The sequence below is a fragment of the Anoplophora glabripennis genome, unplaced genomic scaffold (genome assembly GCF_000390285.2).
Source record: "Anoplophora glabripennis isolate ALB-LARVAE unplaced genomic scaffold, Agla_2.0 scaffold381, whole genome shotgun sequence".
Classification (NCBI taxonomy): domain Eukaryota; kingdom Metazoa; phylum Arthropoda; class Insecta; order Coleoptera; family Cerambycidae; genus Anoplophora; species Anoplophora glabripennis.
Genome location: NW_019416476.1, coordinates 110,281 through 128,635, shown reverse-complemented (window position 1 = coordinate 128,635; position 18,355 = coordinate 110,281). Strand labels below are relative to the sequence as shown.

The 18,355-nt window shown below is 31.4% G+C and overlaps 1 protein-coding gene across 1 annotated transcript in view; it reads right to left on the bottom strand.

Moving 5' to 3' along the window:
• Nucleotides 1–8,882: 8,882 nt before the first annotated feature.
• The window catches only part of LOC108909934 (midasin), a 75,635-nt gene continuing 66,162 nt past the window's right edge, over nucleotides 8,883–18,355 (bottom strand). Inside the window, exons 15-25 of the mRNA XM_023454654.1 lie at nucleotides 16,505–16,690; nucleotides 16,237–16,451; nucleotides 16,008–16,170; nucleotides 14,863–15,894; nucleotides 14,564–14,806; nucleotides 14,322–14,475; nucleotides 13,604–14,241; nucleotides 13,309–13,540; nucleotides 13,097–13,248; nucleotides 12,828–13,044; nucleotides 8,883–10,053 (exon numbers count right to left, since the gene is read on the bottom strand). Coding sequence (XP_023310422.1) covers nucleotides 8,984–10,053; nucleotides 12,828–13,044; nucleotides 13,097–13,248; nucleotides 13,309–13,540; nucleotides 13,604–14,241; nucleotides 14,322–14,475; nucleotides 14,564–14,806; nucleotides 14,863–15,894; nucleotides 16,008–16,170; nucleotides 16,237–16,451; nucleotides 16,505–16,690 — 4,302 coding nt within the window. The 3' untranslated portion in view covers nucleotides 8,883–8,983. The remainder of the gene's footprint in view (nucleotides 10,054–12,827; nucleotides 13,045–13,096; nucleotides 13,249–13,308; nucleotides 13,541–13,603; nucleotides 14,242–14,321; nucleotides 14,476–14,563; nucleotides 14,807–14,862; nucleotides 15,895–16,007; nucleotides 16,171–16,236; nucleotides 16,452–16,504; nucleotides 16,691–18,355) is intronic.

The window sequence follows — 18,355 nt, the reverse complement described above, 5'->3', positions numbered from 1 at the left end:
CGAATACATATTTGTTTTTGGTGAGATACCTTTTTTTAATATAATTCAGAATCAAATGCACTCGGAAAATGTCCATAATATCCAGAAGTATCTAGATTCTGAGATTCTTAGTATTTTCGTTATTGGTTAATAAAATATTGCATGTAAATTAAGTGAATTTCTACCTTTATTTCGTTATGTCGCTAGCTCAAGCATCTTTCAAGATATCTGATACATTAAAAAAACTTACAACCTTATGCAATTTGCAAATAAAGCAATTTTTGACTAAGGCATATTTGGCCCAATTATCATATTTTTGCCTCAAGATCGTCTATTAACAATTGTGCGTCTAAACAATGTATTATTTTTTTTATGAAACTCAACATTTTCAGATGTGTAAATTTTTGTTTCCGTTTTAGTTAGTGTTCTAAGTTTTTAAAAGCCAATAAAAGACCCTGTATGTTCAAAAAATGACTGTATGTTCATCGAAATTATATGACGTGATAACGAAATCTCAAAAGATGTTTTTTAAAATTTAGTATTTACCCCTGTCTCTGTTTATAAATACCTACTTATGTAATTCAAATGACAACAGATATTTCCATTGCATTGTATAGTTTGAAGGAAAATTGAGAATGTTCAGAAGAACTCTTAAGTATTTATTAGTACCTTATTTATTTAATTAAAAGACAGTAAATATATAAATAAGTATGGCGATAATTAGCAGTTACTAAGTAAATTCGAAGATGACTATGTGCTTTCTCTTTGATTTGATCTAGCATAGATTAGTAGTAATTTTTTGTCCTTGATTTAAAAATTTATTATACCATTGCGAGAACGGTAATTATTGGGTCTCCTAGTACATATGCAACCGGCAATACAGCAGTATTTTGGATAGACGAACTTCTAATTTTTAAGCATTGCACGTCACGTATAATATGTGCAAAATAATTTTTTTTAATTTGTCATAAAATGTAATTTTCTTTTTATTTAAATTTTAATTTAATATTAACATTCTGTTTTTCAAAATTCATACTGCTTTAACTAATAAAAATGAAAGTTTTGCGAAAAATGAAAAAACTAATCGTGTTTATTAGCTGATTATGAAAAAATATAAATACAGGGTGTATCTAAATAACACCGAAAAAATATAAGGGGCGATTCCCTGATGAAAATTATAAATTACAAAATAATACAGATAATGTACACCAAGTTTGGTTTCTTTAGCTCGATATACATGGAAAATGAAAAAAAAACAATTTTTTTTTAAATATTTGGAGGGGCGTAACTTTTCAGGGGAGTTTTTTAAAAAATTTGTTTACCAATTATTAATTTTCATCAGATAATTGCCACTTACATTTTTTCGGTGTTATTTAGATATACCCTGTATATTACAGATATGCAACCCTTTCCGAGATTCCAGGATGGGCACCCTATTTTGTAATTTTTTATTTAATTTTCATGGGTCTAGAAATCATTATCTAAAAACCGGTATTTATTTATAAAAAATTTGACCAATTTTCACCAGCTATTACCTGTCACCTTAGAAATATGCCAAAAAAATTATAAACAACTGTCTTCGTTTTTTTAAAATAATAATAAAATATAAAAACCTGTTAATAATTATACAGGGTGACACAACTTATCCAAACAAATTTGGGAATTGATGCGGCATGAGAAATGGAGTCAATATCGTAAAAAAAATTTTTTGTAAAATCCTTATAGTTTCCGAGAAAAAAATTATTGAAGTTGTAGTACTTTCAACCATTACATAGCTGGATAACTGTAATCTCTAGAGTCATTCTCAATAAACGTGGAGAGCTACGTTGCCTCAGCGACTCCGAATACTGAAATCCGATTTTACAATCGTCGTTGCGATAGTGTTTACAAAAGTTTTTTAGTGTCAAAAATGGCTTGTGTGTATATAGCAACTCGGAGTTGATGGATATCATTAATTTTTGGTGAAACAAGAAAACATTTGTATTATGGTGAAGCATTTGTGTTATGGTGAAGCAAGACAAGGTGTTAGTTCGTAGAAATTGAGTAAGACGGACCTAAATGTGTTTACACGTCGGTGGACACGATTTTGAACAGATGTTGTAACATCAGGTATATCAAATTATTTTATTATTTAAATCCACAAATTAATTTTATTAATTAATAACAATAGCAGCAAATTCAGTTGAGTTTGCTGATATAAAATAGGTGCTATAAAATTCTATTTATTTCTTTGCTTGCGAAGTTTTTGTCCATTTTTATCACACCGTCATGTAGGTGGCATTGTGCAAGGTCAGGTTTTACAGTGGACTAGATTCCAGTGCCGTGCAGAAGTGTATTTTAAAATAATTTTCGAACTGCCTTTTTTTGAATTTTTTACAAAATTATATATGTAAGAGACCCCTGTACATCCAAAAATTTTTTTTGGATAAGTTCTAAATCATCCTGTATATATGTATTTTATATTTATTATACTTACTGTACGTTTTTTAAGTTGTAGTTTATCATTTAGCACAACGGAAATTTCAATAATGCAAACATTTTTTGTAAATCTCAAACAGGATGAAAATAGAAAAGTAACTTCTTAATTTAGATAAATCCGGATTTGTCTGGTATTCAAAATTGTTAATTGTTAGATTCATTCACATAAGTCATCACTCGGTGTATCTACAATATTTTCTCAAAATTATTTTAATGACACTTGCACAATTCTTCGATAATATTCACTTCGGTCTTATAAATTAAACTTTTCATGTAATCTCGTAGGTAAAAATCACACAGCCTGGCACACTTGGAGTTCATTACACTTCCATTATGTAGCCTATCCATTTGTTAATTATTTAAATAGTATCCAGTACTCATCAAACAATGTTTCAAATGTGGAGGAACTCTGTCCCCACAATAGTAATACCATATTAATTTTATTCTGTTGTAAATGGATCCATTTTAAACATAAAAAATATAACATTGATGTAAACTGTAATCACTAGCAATTGTCGTGCCCATCATCCCAGTAAAGATAAAAAACTTTAATATAGTTAATACCCCCCTTTTTTTTTGTTGGATTTTTAGCTTTTAATAAGGATATTGATATTCATATATTACCCCTGCTACCTTTAAATGGATTAATTAATAATTTTATTATTTATTACTTCTGTTTTGGACATTGAAAATTTTATTTGAAATTTTTGAAGATGCTCCTTTATTTTTTGTAAGAATGTGAAACGTTTACTTTATGAGTTTCGATAATGAAATGAGCTCCACGAGCCGCTTGTACACATTGCCACTGACCACAATAAAGATAATCATTTTTTTTTTGTAAAATAGTCAAAGCTTAAAATTCCTTACAAAATACCAGAAAAACTGTTTTTCATAAATGTAAATTTTCTTGAGAAAACTGTATAACTAATCTAAAATGGAATTATCTGATTTTGAAGCTATATATAAAGTTTAAACTTGGAATATATCTAATTAAAAGCAAAAATCCACTGAATTCAGATGTACCAGTGGCAGGGATACCAGAAGTTACTTCCAGTAAAAATCCCAGAAATTCAGCACCACTGAATATCTACTTCTAGCTCCTTATTGTGTTTCCAAGAATAAAGATATTTTTCATTTTATTTGAAAAACAAACCATTTTCGATTTGTTACTTTTTTAACTTTAATTAATGCTAACAAGTATTTTGTTAAACCTAACGCTAGAACTACAAGTTTCGTTTCATGAAAAAAGCTAATAGAGTTTTTTGCCGGGTTTCACACGGTACCTCTAACAAAATGCAAAATTTCTGTTACTTATTATTTTCAAACTGTCAAAGTAGTTCCTATTTAACATTGTATTTTTAGCAAAAAAATCCAATGAACTCTTTAGAAATGAGGAATTAATAGTATATTATTCAACGAGCGTATAATGATGGGTATTATTCACGAGGTGAAGTTTACGGCCNGTTTCCAAAAATAAAGATATTTTTCATTTTATTTGAAAAACAAACCATTTTCGATTTGTTACTTTTTTAACTTTAATTAATGCTAAAAAGTATTTTGTTAAACCTAACGCTAGAACTACAAGTTTCATTTCATGAAAAAAGCTAATAGAGTTTTTTACCGGGTCTCACACGGTACCTCTAATAAAATGCAAAATTTCTGTTACTTATTATTTTCAAACTGTCAAAGTAGTTCCTATTTAACATTGTATTTTTAGCAAAAAAATCCAATTGACTCTTTAGAAATGAAGAATTAAAAGTATTTTATAGTTTTTGGTTTGGTAATATCAAAGAAAATAAAAAAAAGTAATATTTCGAGTTAAAGCAGTCATTGAATTTTCAAAATATTAAATGGCATTGTATTTCTAGGGTTTTCAGTGAGGGTGACTTTTGGTATCTCCGCCACTGGCACACATATTCAAAAGTAGTGCATTCTTGCCATCAATTAGGTAAATTATTAGCACAGACAAAATAGCTATCGCCCCAGACCGTTACTGGAATACGCCAGCAGTTTTAAATTTCCGAATTGCCGATAGAGTACACCACCAGCAGAATTTTAGGAAGAATCAAATGTAGTGACCCGCATTCCTATGTGTAGCCTAGCAACATATAAACAACAGTTTGGCAATGTTGCCACGTGTACTTACGGATTTATTTTGTACACTTTTTTATCAATGCCTGTTTTTTGCATTACTGTATTTACTTAAATTAAATTAAATTAAATTGATAAAAATGTTTTAAAGAATGAACGAATATGTACCTATGTAGTCAACTTAGACGATCGGATATTCTACACGGTTATTTAATCATAATTTCGTTACTTAGCTACTATTTTCATTTTTTGGTATTGAAATACTGCAGAAAATATATTTCCAAATAAACAAAAATCATAATGATATTTTAAACAGCTTGTAAAATAATTTTTTTAATATTTTATGAGAAATTTATTTAATATACAAGGTGGATTATTAGTACGTTGCCGATTGTAGGTACAGGGTTTTTATTTGTATTTTGACATTCACTTATAGGTTTAATAATTAAATATAGAAAAATCCAAATGTATGACTTTTACTTTATTTCTTTTGACATCAAAATTTGCTGACATAAAATATACTTTTAAAGTAAAAAAATCATTAAAAAAATTAAAACACATCCTTATTGAAATAACAAATGATTTTTATAACTAACTTTTACAACAGGATAAGGAGAATACCTAAAAATGAATTAATATCAAAATACTTACCAATTTTTACAAATCTTCAAAATGCAAGTAATTGTGATGATACAGTTGAAAATATGCTTTTGAATTGCGTTAAAAACAAATTCAGAATTATCAAACATTTCGTCCTGTATTTTTTCTTTCAATACTTGTAAATTTTGAGGTCTTTAATAATATATTTTGTTGAAGTGTGCCCACAAAAATATGTCTAAAGGACTGAGTTCGGGGCTATTTTCTGGCCACCTAAGGTTTCTAATAATGTTTTTTTCCAGTGTTCGTTGACGAGATTCGTCCTCCATAATAAATTTGACGATATCCCTGAAGAACTTTTGGACATTGTTGTTATTTGAATAATACAGTTTAATTATGTTTTATTTTTCATCATCAGAATTATCCATTTTAATTTTTTTAAATTAAAATGGATTTTTCTGATAATGATAAATTCCATGTATTTTTAAAAGAAGGTTCGTTTCTGTCATTTTTGTCTGACTGTGAGCGACAGAGACATAGTTATAGTGTGCGATAGAGATAGAGTGATTTTGTCGTAATAGAAGGGTTCTCTCTTTTTCTGCTGTCCTCGGGAGTCTCTGGGACTTCTCCAGCATCTTCAGGAGGGGGCGGCGTGGGGTAGAGCGTGTGGCCTTTTTAGCGTTCATCATTGAGCTATGACGTCACAACGTATGAGAAAAGATTGAAAAGTATAAACAGCTTTTGCTCGTAACTCAGAAATAGTTGGAAATATAAATAAATCTCCTATTGGTTCTGAGTAGAGCACTCAGAGGTTGAGGCAGGGCGGGACGTCACAATATATGAAAGAAAAAAAAAATGATTTTTGCTTGTATCTCAGAACTGACTTGAAATATCAAAAAATTTTCCATGATTGGTGATCGAGTGAAAAAGGTCTGAACTCCGTATGTCGGAAAAAAAATTTGGGACCAACGGTGTATGTCATAGAATAAAATTCGGAATTGGTGCTTTGAATCGAAAAAATAATTGAAAAAATCTCACCACGTCCCTGGTTCTGATTGTTCCTTCTGCGTTGAAGAATGCAAAAGGTCCGAAGTTGATATATCAAAAATAAATTTTGGAAACAAGAGGTGTATAAGGCGATACATTAAAAAAGGTTTTATAACTCGGAAACAATGCGTTGAATCAAAAAAATAATTAAAAAAATCCCCACACCCGAAAAGGTCCAAAGTCTGTATGTTGAAAAACCAAAAAATTAGTCAAAAATTGCAACAGCAGTAGCGAACACATTATATTATCTCTGTAAGGGATCATTGATTGATGATTTGTTGTTGTTTTTTAATAAATTTCGTATTCAACCACTCCTTGAGGTTCCAGCAATTTTACAGTGTTAATTTTTTTGAACACCTTGTATAACAAATATGAGCACTACCAATGGCATCCATGATATGCAACACTTGTGTCAATAATTATTTTACCTATACAGGCTGTTACAAATTCACTTCTCACTATAGGGATCTCGGAAACAGTAAGTGGTACGAAGTAACTTAAATGGGAGCAATGTTGTGTAATCAGGGGACTAACAGTATGCCTCTAAAATATCAAGGCTAACATGATTAGTTTTCAAAATATTTGAAAAAACTCGAAATTTTGGGAATCCGTTTTTTTTTCATTTCAGCCTTGTTTGAGGTGATATTGAAAAAAGAAGAACACTTTCTCATGGCCACTTTTTGCCCTCTATCGAATGGCATAATCAATTTTTGTATGTATTGTAACGTTTTGTCTCTCCAGGACCATCATCAACTTCATTTTTTTAAAATACAACCCTAGAAATTTTATTACATTTTTTTGCAAGCCTTCATGACCCTCAATACTGTACTGCCTCAACCCGAACTAGATCCAGATGTTTTGTCTCGAAAAATTCATCTTTAGTCTATTCGTTCCAAATTCATTAAATTTTTTATTTAGATTTCTTTGTTTATTGAATTATTTTACACTGTAAGTGTTGTTAGACCTTGTGAAATTCATCTAGTTATTTAAATTATTACCACTATGCGTTACAATAAAACATTTATTATTATTATTATCTATTACCATTACTTGGTCATACATAACTCAATAAGTTGTTGCTTCAAAATAAAAACATTAAAATTTTAATTTTATTATGACAAATTAATTCTTAAAATTGCATATGAACAACCAAAACTGGTTATATTATTCAATAAAAAAATTCAGTAAATGTTCAAAAACGTTTTCGTTTTGGCAATGTTGAAAATGAAGATCAGTGTAATATTATCGGAATTTATTATATCTGTAACCGCAACTGTGAAAGAGCATGTCAGATGTATTTGTATGAATATCCTGAAAAAATAGATCGGAATTTGTTTGAATTTTGAGCACTTGAAGAAGTAGAAATAACTATGGACACGGGAATCAAACTTTAATAATGTTTTATTTTATTGCGTGGTGGTAATAGTTTAAATAACTAGATGGATTTCACAGGGTCTAACGACATTTACAGTGTACGATAATTCAATAAACAAAGAAATCTAAATGAATACATAAAAGATGAATTTTTCGAGACAAATCGCCTGAATCTGGTTAGGGCTGAGGCAGTACAGTATTGGGAGTCAAGAAGGCTTGCAAAAAATGTAATAAAACTTCCAGGGTCGTATTTAAAAAAAATGAAGTTGATGATGATCCTGGAGAAAATTTCCTTTTTTTTCAAATACTTCGAAAAGTAATCATGTTCATCATTTGATTTTCTAGAGGCATAATGTTGATCCCCTGATTACTCAACTTTGCCCCCATTTAAACTACTTCGTACCTCTTACCGTTTCCGAGATCCCTGTAGTGAGAAGCGAATTTGTCACGGCCTGTATAGAGAAGTCAACAATAAGAGAGCAGTAGCCATCTAAGGATACACAACCTGTATAATGCAATTTTTTTAAACGTGTTAATATCGTACCAAATTGGAAGTCAACGCACAAATCTAAAAATATTAATTAAGTTTTTGAGTTCTCCCATTCCAAGGTGATATAAAATAAATAATGAATTAGGTAAATTCATAGTTTTAATTCTAACTTGATTTATTTTATTTAGCATTTATCACAAATGTGATTTCTAAACAAAAGATAAGTTCCTTATAACTCTTCAGTTACATAATTAAATGCATTAAATTTATTTGGCAACAAAGCCACCACTAGAACTGCCAATGTCGCCTATTACAAGTAGAAGAGTTACCACGCTAAATTTTATTGCTGGATGCCCGCTAACAAAAGCCTGCATCCTTTTCGGGTTGCCAATTTCCAGCATTTAACACGCAGTCTGTAGCGATAAGCTATATTGTGTCTGTGTTATTAGTCTAAGTTTCATCATTGTCTATCAAATGTCTTCAGCTGAATTTTTTAATTTTTTGAAAACTGTTGATTTGTGGCACCCATAACATTTTTAGTTTAAAAATCACTCAAAGAATCGGCTCTCAAAATTTATCGATGTACTTAATTAACATCCTGTATATTTGTATACTGCAAAATAATATAATAAATGTGTGCTTTAGGAATTCCAATGCTAAATCCTTCAGCTGTATGTGATCTTCACATTAAAATAGTAGTAGTAAACCACAAAATTGGTGTTTAGCGAAATGACTATCGTCATCTGTTGATAGATTATGCAACTATATTAGTTTTTTTTTATTGTGAATATGGGAATAATTTATAGCAAAAAAAGTATAGAAAAAATCTGTTTATTAAAAAAGCACTCTGCATATACAGCATAAAGTTTTACAAAATCATGTACTACTGTATAAATTATTGTAGTGGAAGTCTAACAGTCACAAAAACTACTGCTTATCCAAATTTGACACAATTTCGAACCACTGTCGCAAAGCATCACTTAATACATTAGGTAAAGAATTGATATCTCTTAAGATGATATAAAAAGAAAACGGGAAAGTATCCATATAATTTTCAATCCCTAACAATTTCCCATCTCTAAACACGGGCATTCTTATATCCAAGACAGAACTTTTATTTTCGGGATTATCGATAATTACGAATACCATAAATATGCCACACAGTTTCGCCCTTCTTATGGCTTGCGTGACATAAGTTTCCCCTTCCGAAAACACTCCTCTGCCGTCACTAACGATAACTAACAATTTGGCATTAAGAGCGGATGAATGAACTTGCGACTGGTTGAATATTTCTGTAGCAAAATCAACTAGTTTGGCCACATAGGTCTTACCCTGGTCGAATCTAAACTTCTGCAACAGCTTAACTCCACTTTTATCAGTAAACTGATCCGTCAACTTATGTAATACTTCCACTGTTTCTCCAAAGCTTATGACGGATAACTGTCCACTCTCCAGTAAAGTTAGAGCTTTTGAAATAAGCGACACGCTCTCAAACGCTAACTCTTTCGAATGATTGTCGGCCATACTTGATGAGTCATCTATGGCCAGCACGATCTGATACTCTCGTTTGGATGGTTTCGTTCTGCGCAACCAAATTTTGTCTTTTCGGAATTGTGACGCGATGTACGGTATAACTTTCCTCATATTAATTCTCCGTCCAGTCCTGAAATCTCCTTTCAATCGACTTGCCTGAGTGGGTTCTAAAACAAGTCTCAATTGCTCCGATAGATCTTGTGCCAATGAGGCGGTTACCGAGGTAATTTTTTGCCATGTCTTTTCAGCTTCTGCACTGGGTGGTGGTTCGTTCCATGCCATAAACTGTTTTTCTACTTCCGACCTCAAATTGTTTATTTCTTCCGGTGAAAGTCTAGTTGCTGAGGTCTCAAAAATGTTACTGTACTGTGTGTGGTGAGTTGACTCCGTATTTCGTGGAACTGTTGTTGTTCGTACTATATCTCCTTCTACATCTATATTTTGCGTCTCCTCTAAAATGTCACCTACAATTGAATACAATAATTTAGACAATCTTTCTACTTATATACATATTGTATTTAAATAAAGTACTACTTGCAAATAAAGCAACTTTAGTTATTATCTGGTAGCACTTGTACCCCATTTAAATACACCTTGTACACAGCATGTCCTGGTTAATAGGCCAGTGAGCAGGGAGGAAAGTTTCTTCATATTTACCTAGGATATAGACAAAAGGCAGTTAGACGTTTCTTACTTGATTTTTGAGAAAAACCGAATGACAAAAACAGCCTTCGAAAATTTTTTCATACAAAAATAAGAAGTTATTTTTATTCTTGAGCATTTTTTGTTCGTTTTGTTAGTTTTTTTGTTTCGTTTTTTCTTCGTTTCGTTTTTTTGTTTGTTTTTTTTGTGTTTTTGTTTTGTTTGTTGTTTCATATTCACTAATTTTTTTATACTCTTTCTAAGCAGGTTTATTTTTTTACTGAATATTATAACAAATTATAAATCTTTAAATGAAACACCCTATATACAGTGTGTGCCATTTAACACTCTCGCTGCCAATATTTCCGAAATTAATAAATTTATTTTAGTTCCAGAAACTGGGGCTGTTAGGTCCCTTGAAATTGTAGTTAGAACTGTTAGTTCAAATCTTTCTGTATAGATGGCGTGGTGATACTAAAAAATTTTTTGATCCCTGGAACATGCAAATGCAGTCCATCTGACAGATCGTTAAATTTTGAGTAATTTTTGTAATTCACCAAATAAAAAAACTTGGCTAGACATAATTTTCTCTGGCTAGGAATGTTTGACAACATCGAACAAATGACATCCTACCATTGCGTTTCAACTATAGCCAGTCCAATCAAGGAACTCCTGGTGTAACTACAAAGGGGAAAAGTTTATGGTCGTAGCGGACAGTTTGTCTTGCCTTATTAATGCTGAGTGGATCAAATAAGTATGTTAGAAAGTTGTTCAAACACTTTGAGGCATTTGATATGATTGTTTCTGACAATGGCACCCAGTTCATCTCACAGAATTTGCTTGATTGTGCTTTGAGTTCGACATCGTATATCTATGTTCGTCACTCTGTACGTCTCAAGAAAATGGTCTGTCTAGCCGAAAGGATAGTTCAAATGATCAATAAATCAATCCCACACAATCTCAATAAAACAATGGTAATGTATAATTGCACTCCACACCAAGAATTAGATTCCTGTGAAAGTATTTTTTTGACGTCACACTCGAATTCTTCTTGACATTTTCAAACCTGTTTTAACTTCTGCAAGCAATTCAATGCTTACCATGGTGCTCGTCATTGAAATTTTGAGGACGAGTGAATGGTACCTACAATATCCAAGTTGATCAGCAAGACAGTGGTAGAAATTGGAATTGAATCGGAAATCAATACTACAATCAAATGTGGAAGGGACATGTGGGACACAAAACTAACACTAATTTTAACTTAGTGTTAGATATGGATGTTTCATATCTGGAAAGATTTGAGAAACTGACAAATTTAAAGTCAACACTCATCTCCTGATGAAGAATCTAGAGTGTGACAGAATAAAAAGTGTGATTACAGGAAGCTGTATGGACATATAGTTATTACCACCGGAGAAATATAACTTCCAAAAGGAAGGAAGTGTTGGGTTAAGAAAANAGCAATTCAATGCTTACATGGTGCTCGTCATTGAAATTTTGAGGACGAGTGAATGGTACCTACAATATCCAAGTTGATCAGCAAGACAGTGGTAGAAATTGGAATTGAATTGGAAATCAACATTACAATCAAATGTGGAAGGGACATGTGGGACACAAAAATAACACTAATTTTAACCTAGAGTTAGATATGGATGTTTCATATCTGGAAAGATTTGAGAAACTGACAAATTTAAAGTCAACACTCATCTCCTGATGAAGAATCTAGAGTATGACAGAATAAAAAATGTGATTACAGGAAGCTGTATGGACATATAGTTATTACCACCGGAGAAATATAACTTCCAAAAGGAAGGAAGTGTTGGGTTAAGAAAATTCCAGGTTTATATTTATGGTACCGTAAATCAATATATGTGACGTTGGAGTGGAAATGGCAGTTGTAAAATAAATCAATTTTTAAAGAATCCAGCGGGGTTTAAATTCAGTATTCATCACTTGAAAAAATGTATATGGGGTGACACAACTTATCCAAAAAAATTTGGGAATAAATTCGTTATGAAAAATGGAGTCAATATTGTAAAAAAATTGTTTGTAAAATCTTTATAGTTGCCGAGAAAAAAATTATTGAAGTTGTAGTATTTTCAACCCTTACATCACTGGGGGTAGTGTAGTCTCTAGCATCATTCGCTGTGTGCAATGCACTCTGTACGCGGTCCCCAGCGATTCCGAATATTAAAATCTGATTTTAATGTTAACGTTCTGTGATAGTGTTTACATTAGTTTTTCAAGTGTCAAAAATGGCTTACGTGTATAACAAAAAATGCTCTGTGTCTCTTAGGAGACTTAACATGTTTTTTTTTCTGAAAAATCGTTCTCAAGGCACTTTAACTACCTATTGTCTATCTCTTAAGGCAATACAAGAAATTCCCCAAATGTATGAAATGCATCTTAAGAACATAGTCATCAATCTTGCAAGTTGAGAATGCTACTATCTTTTGTATTAGCAGTTTTTTAATTTCAAATTTAATAATATGATGCCATTCCAGGATTTGGAATTTTGAGAAATTTCTAGTCTAATAAAAAAAATAGTTGCAACTTTTGTTACGTTAAAAATTTGTACACCTATAACACAACTTACCCTCAGGATGTTGTTTTTGAGAACCTTTATTACTTTTACTCTTCTCAGTTTTTTCTGACATTTCGGTAGGAACTTCAGCCACATCGATATCTTCTTGCTCTTCTTCAGAAGGTAGATTTTGAGAGGACTCCATTGGCTCATCTGTTATTTCGTCTTCTTTATTTACAGTTTCTTTTTTCTGATCTTCCGCTTGTTCTTTAGTGGCTACATCTAAAATCTGGAGAGAACAAACATTAGACCTTATTATGACGTTGCGGCCAGTTGATTACCTGAGTTGCTGATTCTTTACTCGCATCTTTTATATGTTGATACATTTCAGCTGCTTCATCATCATTGTTTTCTTGATCCTGATCAATATTTGGTTCCTCCTTCCTCGAATCTACTGATTTCAGTTTTTTACGAACTGGTTCATTAACATCACCTGCAAAAATAATTTACACAGTGTATATTAAATATGAGTGAGTGATAATTAGCCTATTACCTAAACTTCTTTGCGAATCTGATTCTCCTGGTTTTTGTTTTCTCATTTCCTCTTCTTCTAATTCCCTTTTACCAGTTTTCACTTCTTGTGGTAGCGTAGTTTGTGCTGAATGGCCGGTTGCACTTTCTTCCATTTGAGACTGACCCATGCCTTCGTTATCAGGTGCATCCTCCTGACAAAGTTCATCTATAGGTTGATTTGACTTTTGATTATCTGACTGAGATGCTTCTACCTAAAAATACAACAAACCTATAAGTGAATTTGTTAATGAATTTTCTAAACAATTGTGTCTTACATTGTCAGCACCGGTAGCTTCCATAGCCTCAATGTTTTCCTGATTACTTTGAGATTGATCTAAAGCTGAATTATCTTTATCTTCTGCTTCTTGATCAGATTCAGAGTCTTCATCATTTTTATGAGTTTCTTTGGTTTCGTTATCTTTACCTTTTTCTGAATTAGCATCATCTTGATTTAAATCTTCTTTCTTTGTAATTTCTTCATCATCACTACTGAACTCGTCTTCTTCATCATGTTTTTCTTCATTCTCCTCATCTCCCTTGTCCTCATTAACATTTTCTTCTTTTGATAGATTTTCCTCTTTCATAGTATCAATATCAAATGGATTTTCTTCCGGATTATTGTTCTCATTATCATTGTCTTGTCCTTCGTCCAATTGCAAATCGTCTGGTAGATCCATTGGCTCTGGTTCTGGTAATTCTGGCTGTTTCCCATGATGGGGATCAATTTGATCGTCATCATATTCTGGTTCTTCCATTTCATTTATATCTTTTTTGGTACTTTCCCTTTCTTCTTTATTATTTTTATCATTATTTTCATCTGAATCGGTTTTAGAGGGGTTGTCTTCTTTGGCACCTAATTGATCCTCTCCTAGCTCTTCTCCTTTTTCACCTTTCTCCTCCTTTTTCTCAGATGCTATAGAAGACGTTAATTCATTAGGAATATTGTAAAATGAATATAAATAGTTATATCAATTAACAAAAAATATACATTACCTTCATCTTCGTTTTTGTCCTCTTCGTTATCCGATCCCCAAATTTCCTGATCTAATTGTTCAGCACCTTTTTCTGTCTCACCCATTTGCTCATTGGCATCCGAATCGCCAGAGTTGCTTTCATCATCATCATCGTCCTCTTTCTTTTCTTTATCCTATAAAATTACAGATTTTAGTTATTTATCTTTTCCTCGCAAAATAATATAATTCTTGAAGACAAAATATTACAATATAATTACATACTTGCAATTTACTGTCGAAATCCTCACTCATTTCAATTCCTTTCTCTGATTCTTTACAATCCGGATCCTCATCATTCTTTTTCTCCTGACCTGCTGGTTGCGCATCATCTAACTGATCTTCAGATTCTATTTTATCAGAGACGTCTCTTTCACCTTCACCTTCACCTAGTCCAAGTCCATCGGACGGTTTACTAACACCTTCACCATCCATTTCATCCGAAAATTCAGGAGGAACACAAAATCCCTAAAATATGGTAATAATTTTAATCACATGAAGATCATAAAGTTACAAAAACTTACTTTTGATACCAAATCTATAAAAATATTTAATAAGATTGAGTTCATTTTACAGGTGAGTCTGTATGCCGAAACCTGTTGGGTTATAAAATACTGATAGAGATGAATTGTTTGATCCAAGAGTGGTAGGCATTGATATACCAGGGGTTTTAATTCGTTTGCATACTTTAGTGGCGTTTTTAACAGATGACTTGAAATGTCGTGAACTGATTTTAATATGTCTTTCATTTTTAAAGTTGCAATGTCGTTGAATAAATTTTCCACGATAAGAGTTTTCAGATGCTCTTCTTGAAGTTTATCATCTTCTAAATCTTCATTATTTTCTTTCTCTTTCATCTCAGTTTTTTTATTTTCAATGACATACTTCTTGTAAAGATTTTGCACTATCAATAAAAGTTTTTCACAAAACTTTGGGATTTGTTTTTTAAATTCGTCGGTGTTAACACTTAACGTGTCTGATTTTTGCATCTCAAATTGCTCTCCTACTGTAGCAATCAGCTTCATCAACCAATTCAGACTTTCATTTACAGCGATGTTTCCAAATATTAGTTTCAAGTTTTCTATATTTTTGTACATGTTAATCAAATCATTTTCTATACTATTTAAATCAGAAATTGGAACAAATTCTGTGGATACCAGATCGTATTCGACACTTGGTACATTTCCTTTACATTTCTGAAGAAATGAATTCAATTTACTTGCTGCACTCAAAATATTATTTATAAGTGCAGCTGCTTTAGACCATATTGCATCATGTTTGTACTCAATACATTCTTTGACATCTGATTTTAAAACTGGTACTTCTAGGAGGTCATCTCCAAAATTTCCTTCCGAGGGGCAACTGTTCAAAATTATCTTGCATTGATTCATTACAATTGTTACATTTTTTAACAAATCTATAGTGTTTTCTACAGTTTCAACGTGTAGGAAATTTTTTCCTTCACACGCTTCATTCAACTGTTTTGCATAGAAGCGTAAATAGTAATATATCCTGCTTGAATTTATTAACTCATATTTCTGTTTTCTTGCATAAGCCTTGAAAATAAATATCACTGTATGAATAGTTTAATTTACAAATAAATTACTAAATATATTAAATTTATCGAGGTACAGAAATTTAACATTTGAAGTATTTAAAAAAAACTCACCGTTAAATGTGCAGAAAAACCTTTACATCTTTCGATGTTCTGTAAGCCGAGGTCCTGAGCTGGATTCTTCAATGCGGTGTCCAGTACATCTGTTCTCATTAAAGACTTTGTGTAGTAGATTTCACATGAGTCCCATATAGTAAGGATTTTTTCTTCTTGACGACTGAAATGAAGAAGTAATTAGTTATCATTTAAATGTATGTATATATAATTAATAAATTTAAATTACCCATAATTTATATGTTCGAAAGCTGCACTTAAATTTATAGGTTTTAAAGTGAAGTCATCAGAAACAGCTTTAATTTTCGATTCAACAACACCGGTTCTAAATGACAATCCAATTTTAGTTAGACTTTTAAATAAATCTGCTAGAGCTCTGTGTTTCTGTTGTAGTATATTTTTAGCCTGAGATTTTTGTTTTTCTTTTGGCAAAGTTGTATCCACCTGAAAAATTTTTATTGTGGAAAATTATTAAAAACAAATAAGTGGTTATCTACCTCTAAACTTTGTAAATGGGTGCTAGTTTCAATAATATCAGTTATAAATCCATCTAATGTTTGCACCAAATTTGGGTAGCTGGTGGCCCCTATTATTTCTTTGCACAACTTTCTTGACTTCAGGAAATAAGATTCTACTCTGGCCAATATACCTTCGTCGGGTTTGGATTCTACTGTATGAATTTTCTGAAATTAAATAAAAAAGTTATTACCAATAGCACTAATATATGAAAGATGTTTCCAATCCTCTTAAACGATTGCAATATGTAAAGATAATAATTATGAGTTTAAATAAAATAATAACACATTACTTATTTTGTAAAAAATTTCAATTTTCAGTTTCCACAATTTTCTGGCAGTTGTTAAGGGTTGAATAATTTCCAGACTATTTGTCACATCAGGTACAAATTCATGTCATTTCAGTGTGTGGTTTTAAACCATTGCTTTGTGACATTTTAGTCCTTAATTTTCGCAAATGAATTATTTTCAAACTCCAGGTAGCTATAAGCTTTTGTTTAAGTTGATTGCAATTTTTCTGGATTCTTGCTGATTCTATTATAGAGTTTTAGCCTAAATTATACCTCTCCCTCACTAGAAATGGGCAATTTTTTAGGTTTGTATCTGCCCAAAGATCCACATACCAGGGGAGTAGCTGATCCAACTGCAGTAATTATTGCATAGAATGGTACATTCAACATACTGAGTCTCACTGCCAATTTACCGGAAAAATGGGACATTGAGTATCCACCATCTGTGAGTTTAAGCACATAGATAGGGAACTATATGTCATCTACAATTAACTCTCCAAAGAAACAAATATACCAGCAAAATATTCAACAAACTATCAGTAGAACAAGAATAATTAAAAGGAGGAATATCTGACAAAAACTGATCTCTGTGTATTCAAGGATGTACAAATGAAATAGGTCACTTCTTAAAAGGGAGTATAATATTAATAACATACAGGCTGTTTCACACGTTACAATAAAACATTATTAGAGTTTTAATCCCATTTAATCATAGTTATTTCTAGGTTTTTCGAGTGCTCAAAATTAAAACAAATTTCGGTATATTTTTTTTTCAGGATATTCATACATTACAGGTATAATAAATTCCGATTATATTATGCTTATCTTCATTTTCAACATTTGCCAAAACGGAAACGTTTTTGAACATTTACTGTAATTTTTTACAAGTACAATATTTATTTGGAATTTTTGGTTGTTCATATGCATTTTTAAGAATTAATTTGTCATACTGAAAAAAAAAAAATTGTAATGTTTTAATTTTGACCCAACAACTTATCGAATTATATATGACCAGGTGATGAAGATTAAAATTTCAATAATGTTTTATTGTAACGTGTGATGGTAATAGTTTAAATAACTACCTAGATAGTTTTCACAGGGTCTAAGGACACTTAGAGTGTACCATAGTTAAATAAACATAGAAAACTAAATAAAAAATTTAGATAAATTTAGAACATTGAAGATGATATTTTCGAGACAAAAAGTCTGAATCTGGTTCGGGCTGAGACAGAACAGTATTAAGGGTCATAAAGGCTTGTAAAAAATGTAATAAAATTTCCAGTCTTATTTAAAAAAAAATAAAGTTGATGATGGTCCTGGAGAGATAAAACGTTACATTTAAAAATTGATTATGCCATTTGATAGAGGGTAAAAAGTTGTCAAGAGAAAGTGTTCGTATTTCAATATCATCTCAAACAACACTGAAATAAAACAAAAACGGATTTCCAAAATTTCGGTTTTTTTAAAATATTTCGAAAACTAATCATGTTAGCCTTGATTTTTTAGAGGCATAATGTTGATCCCCTGGTTATGCAACTTTGCC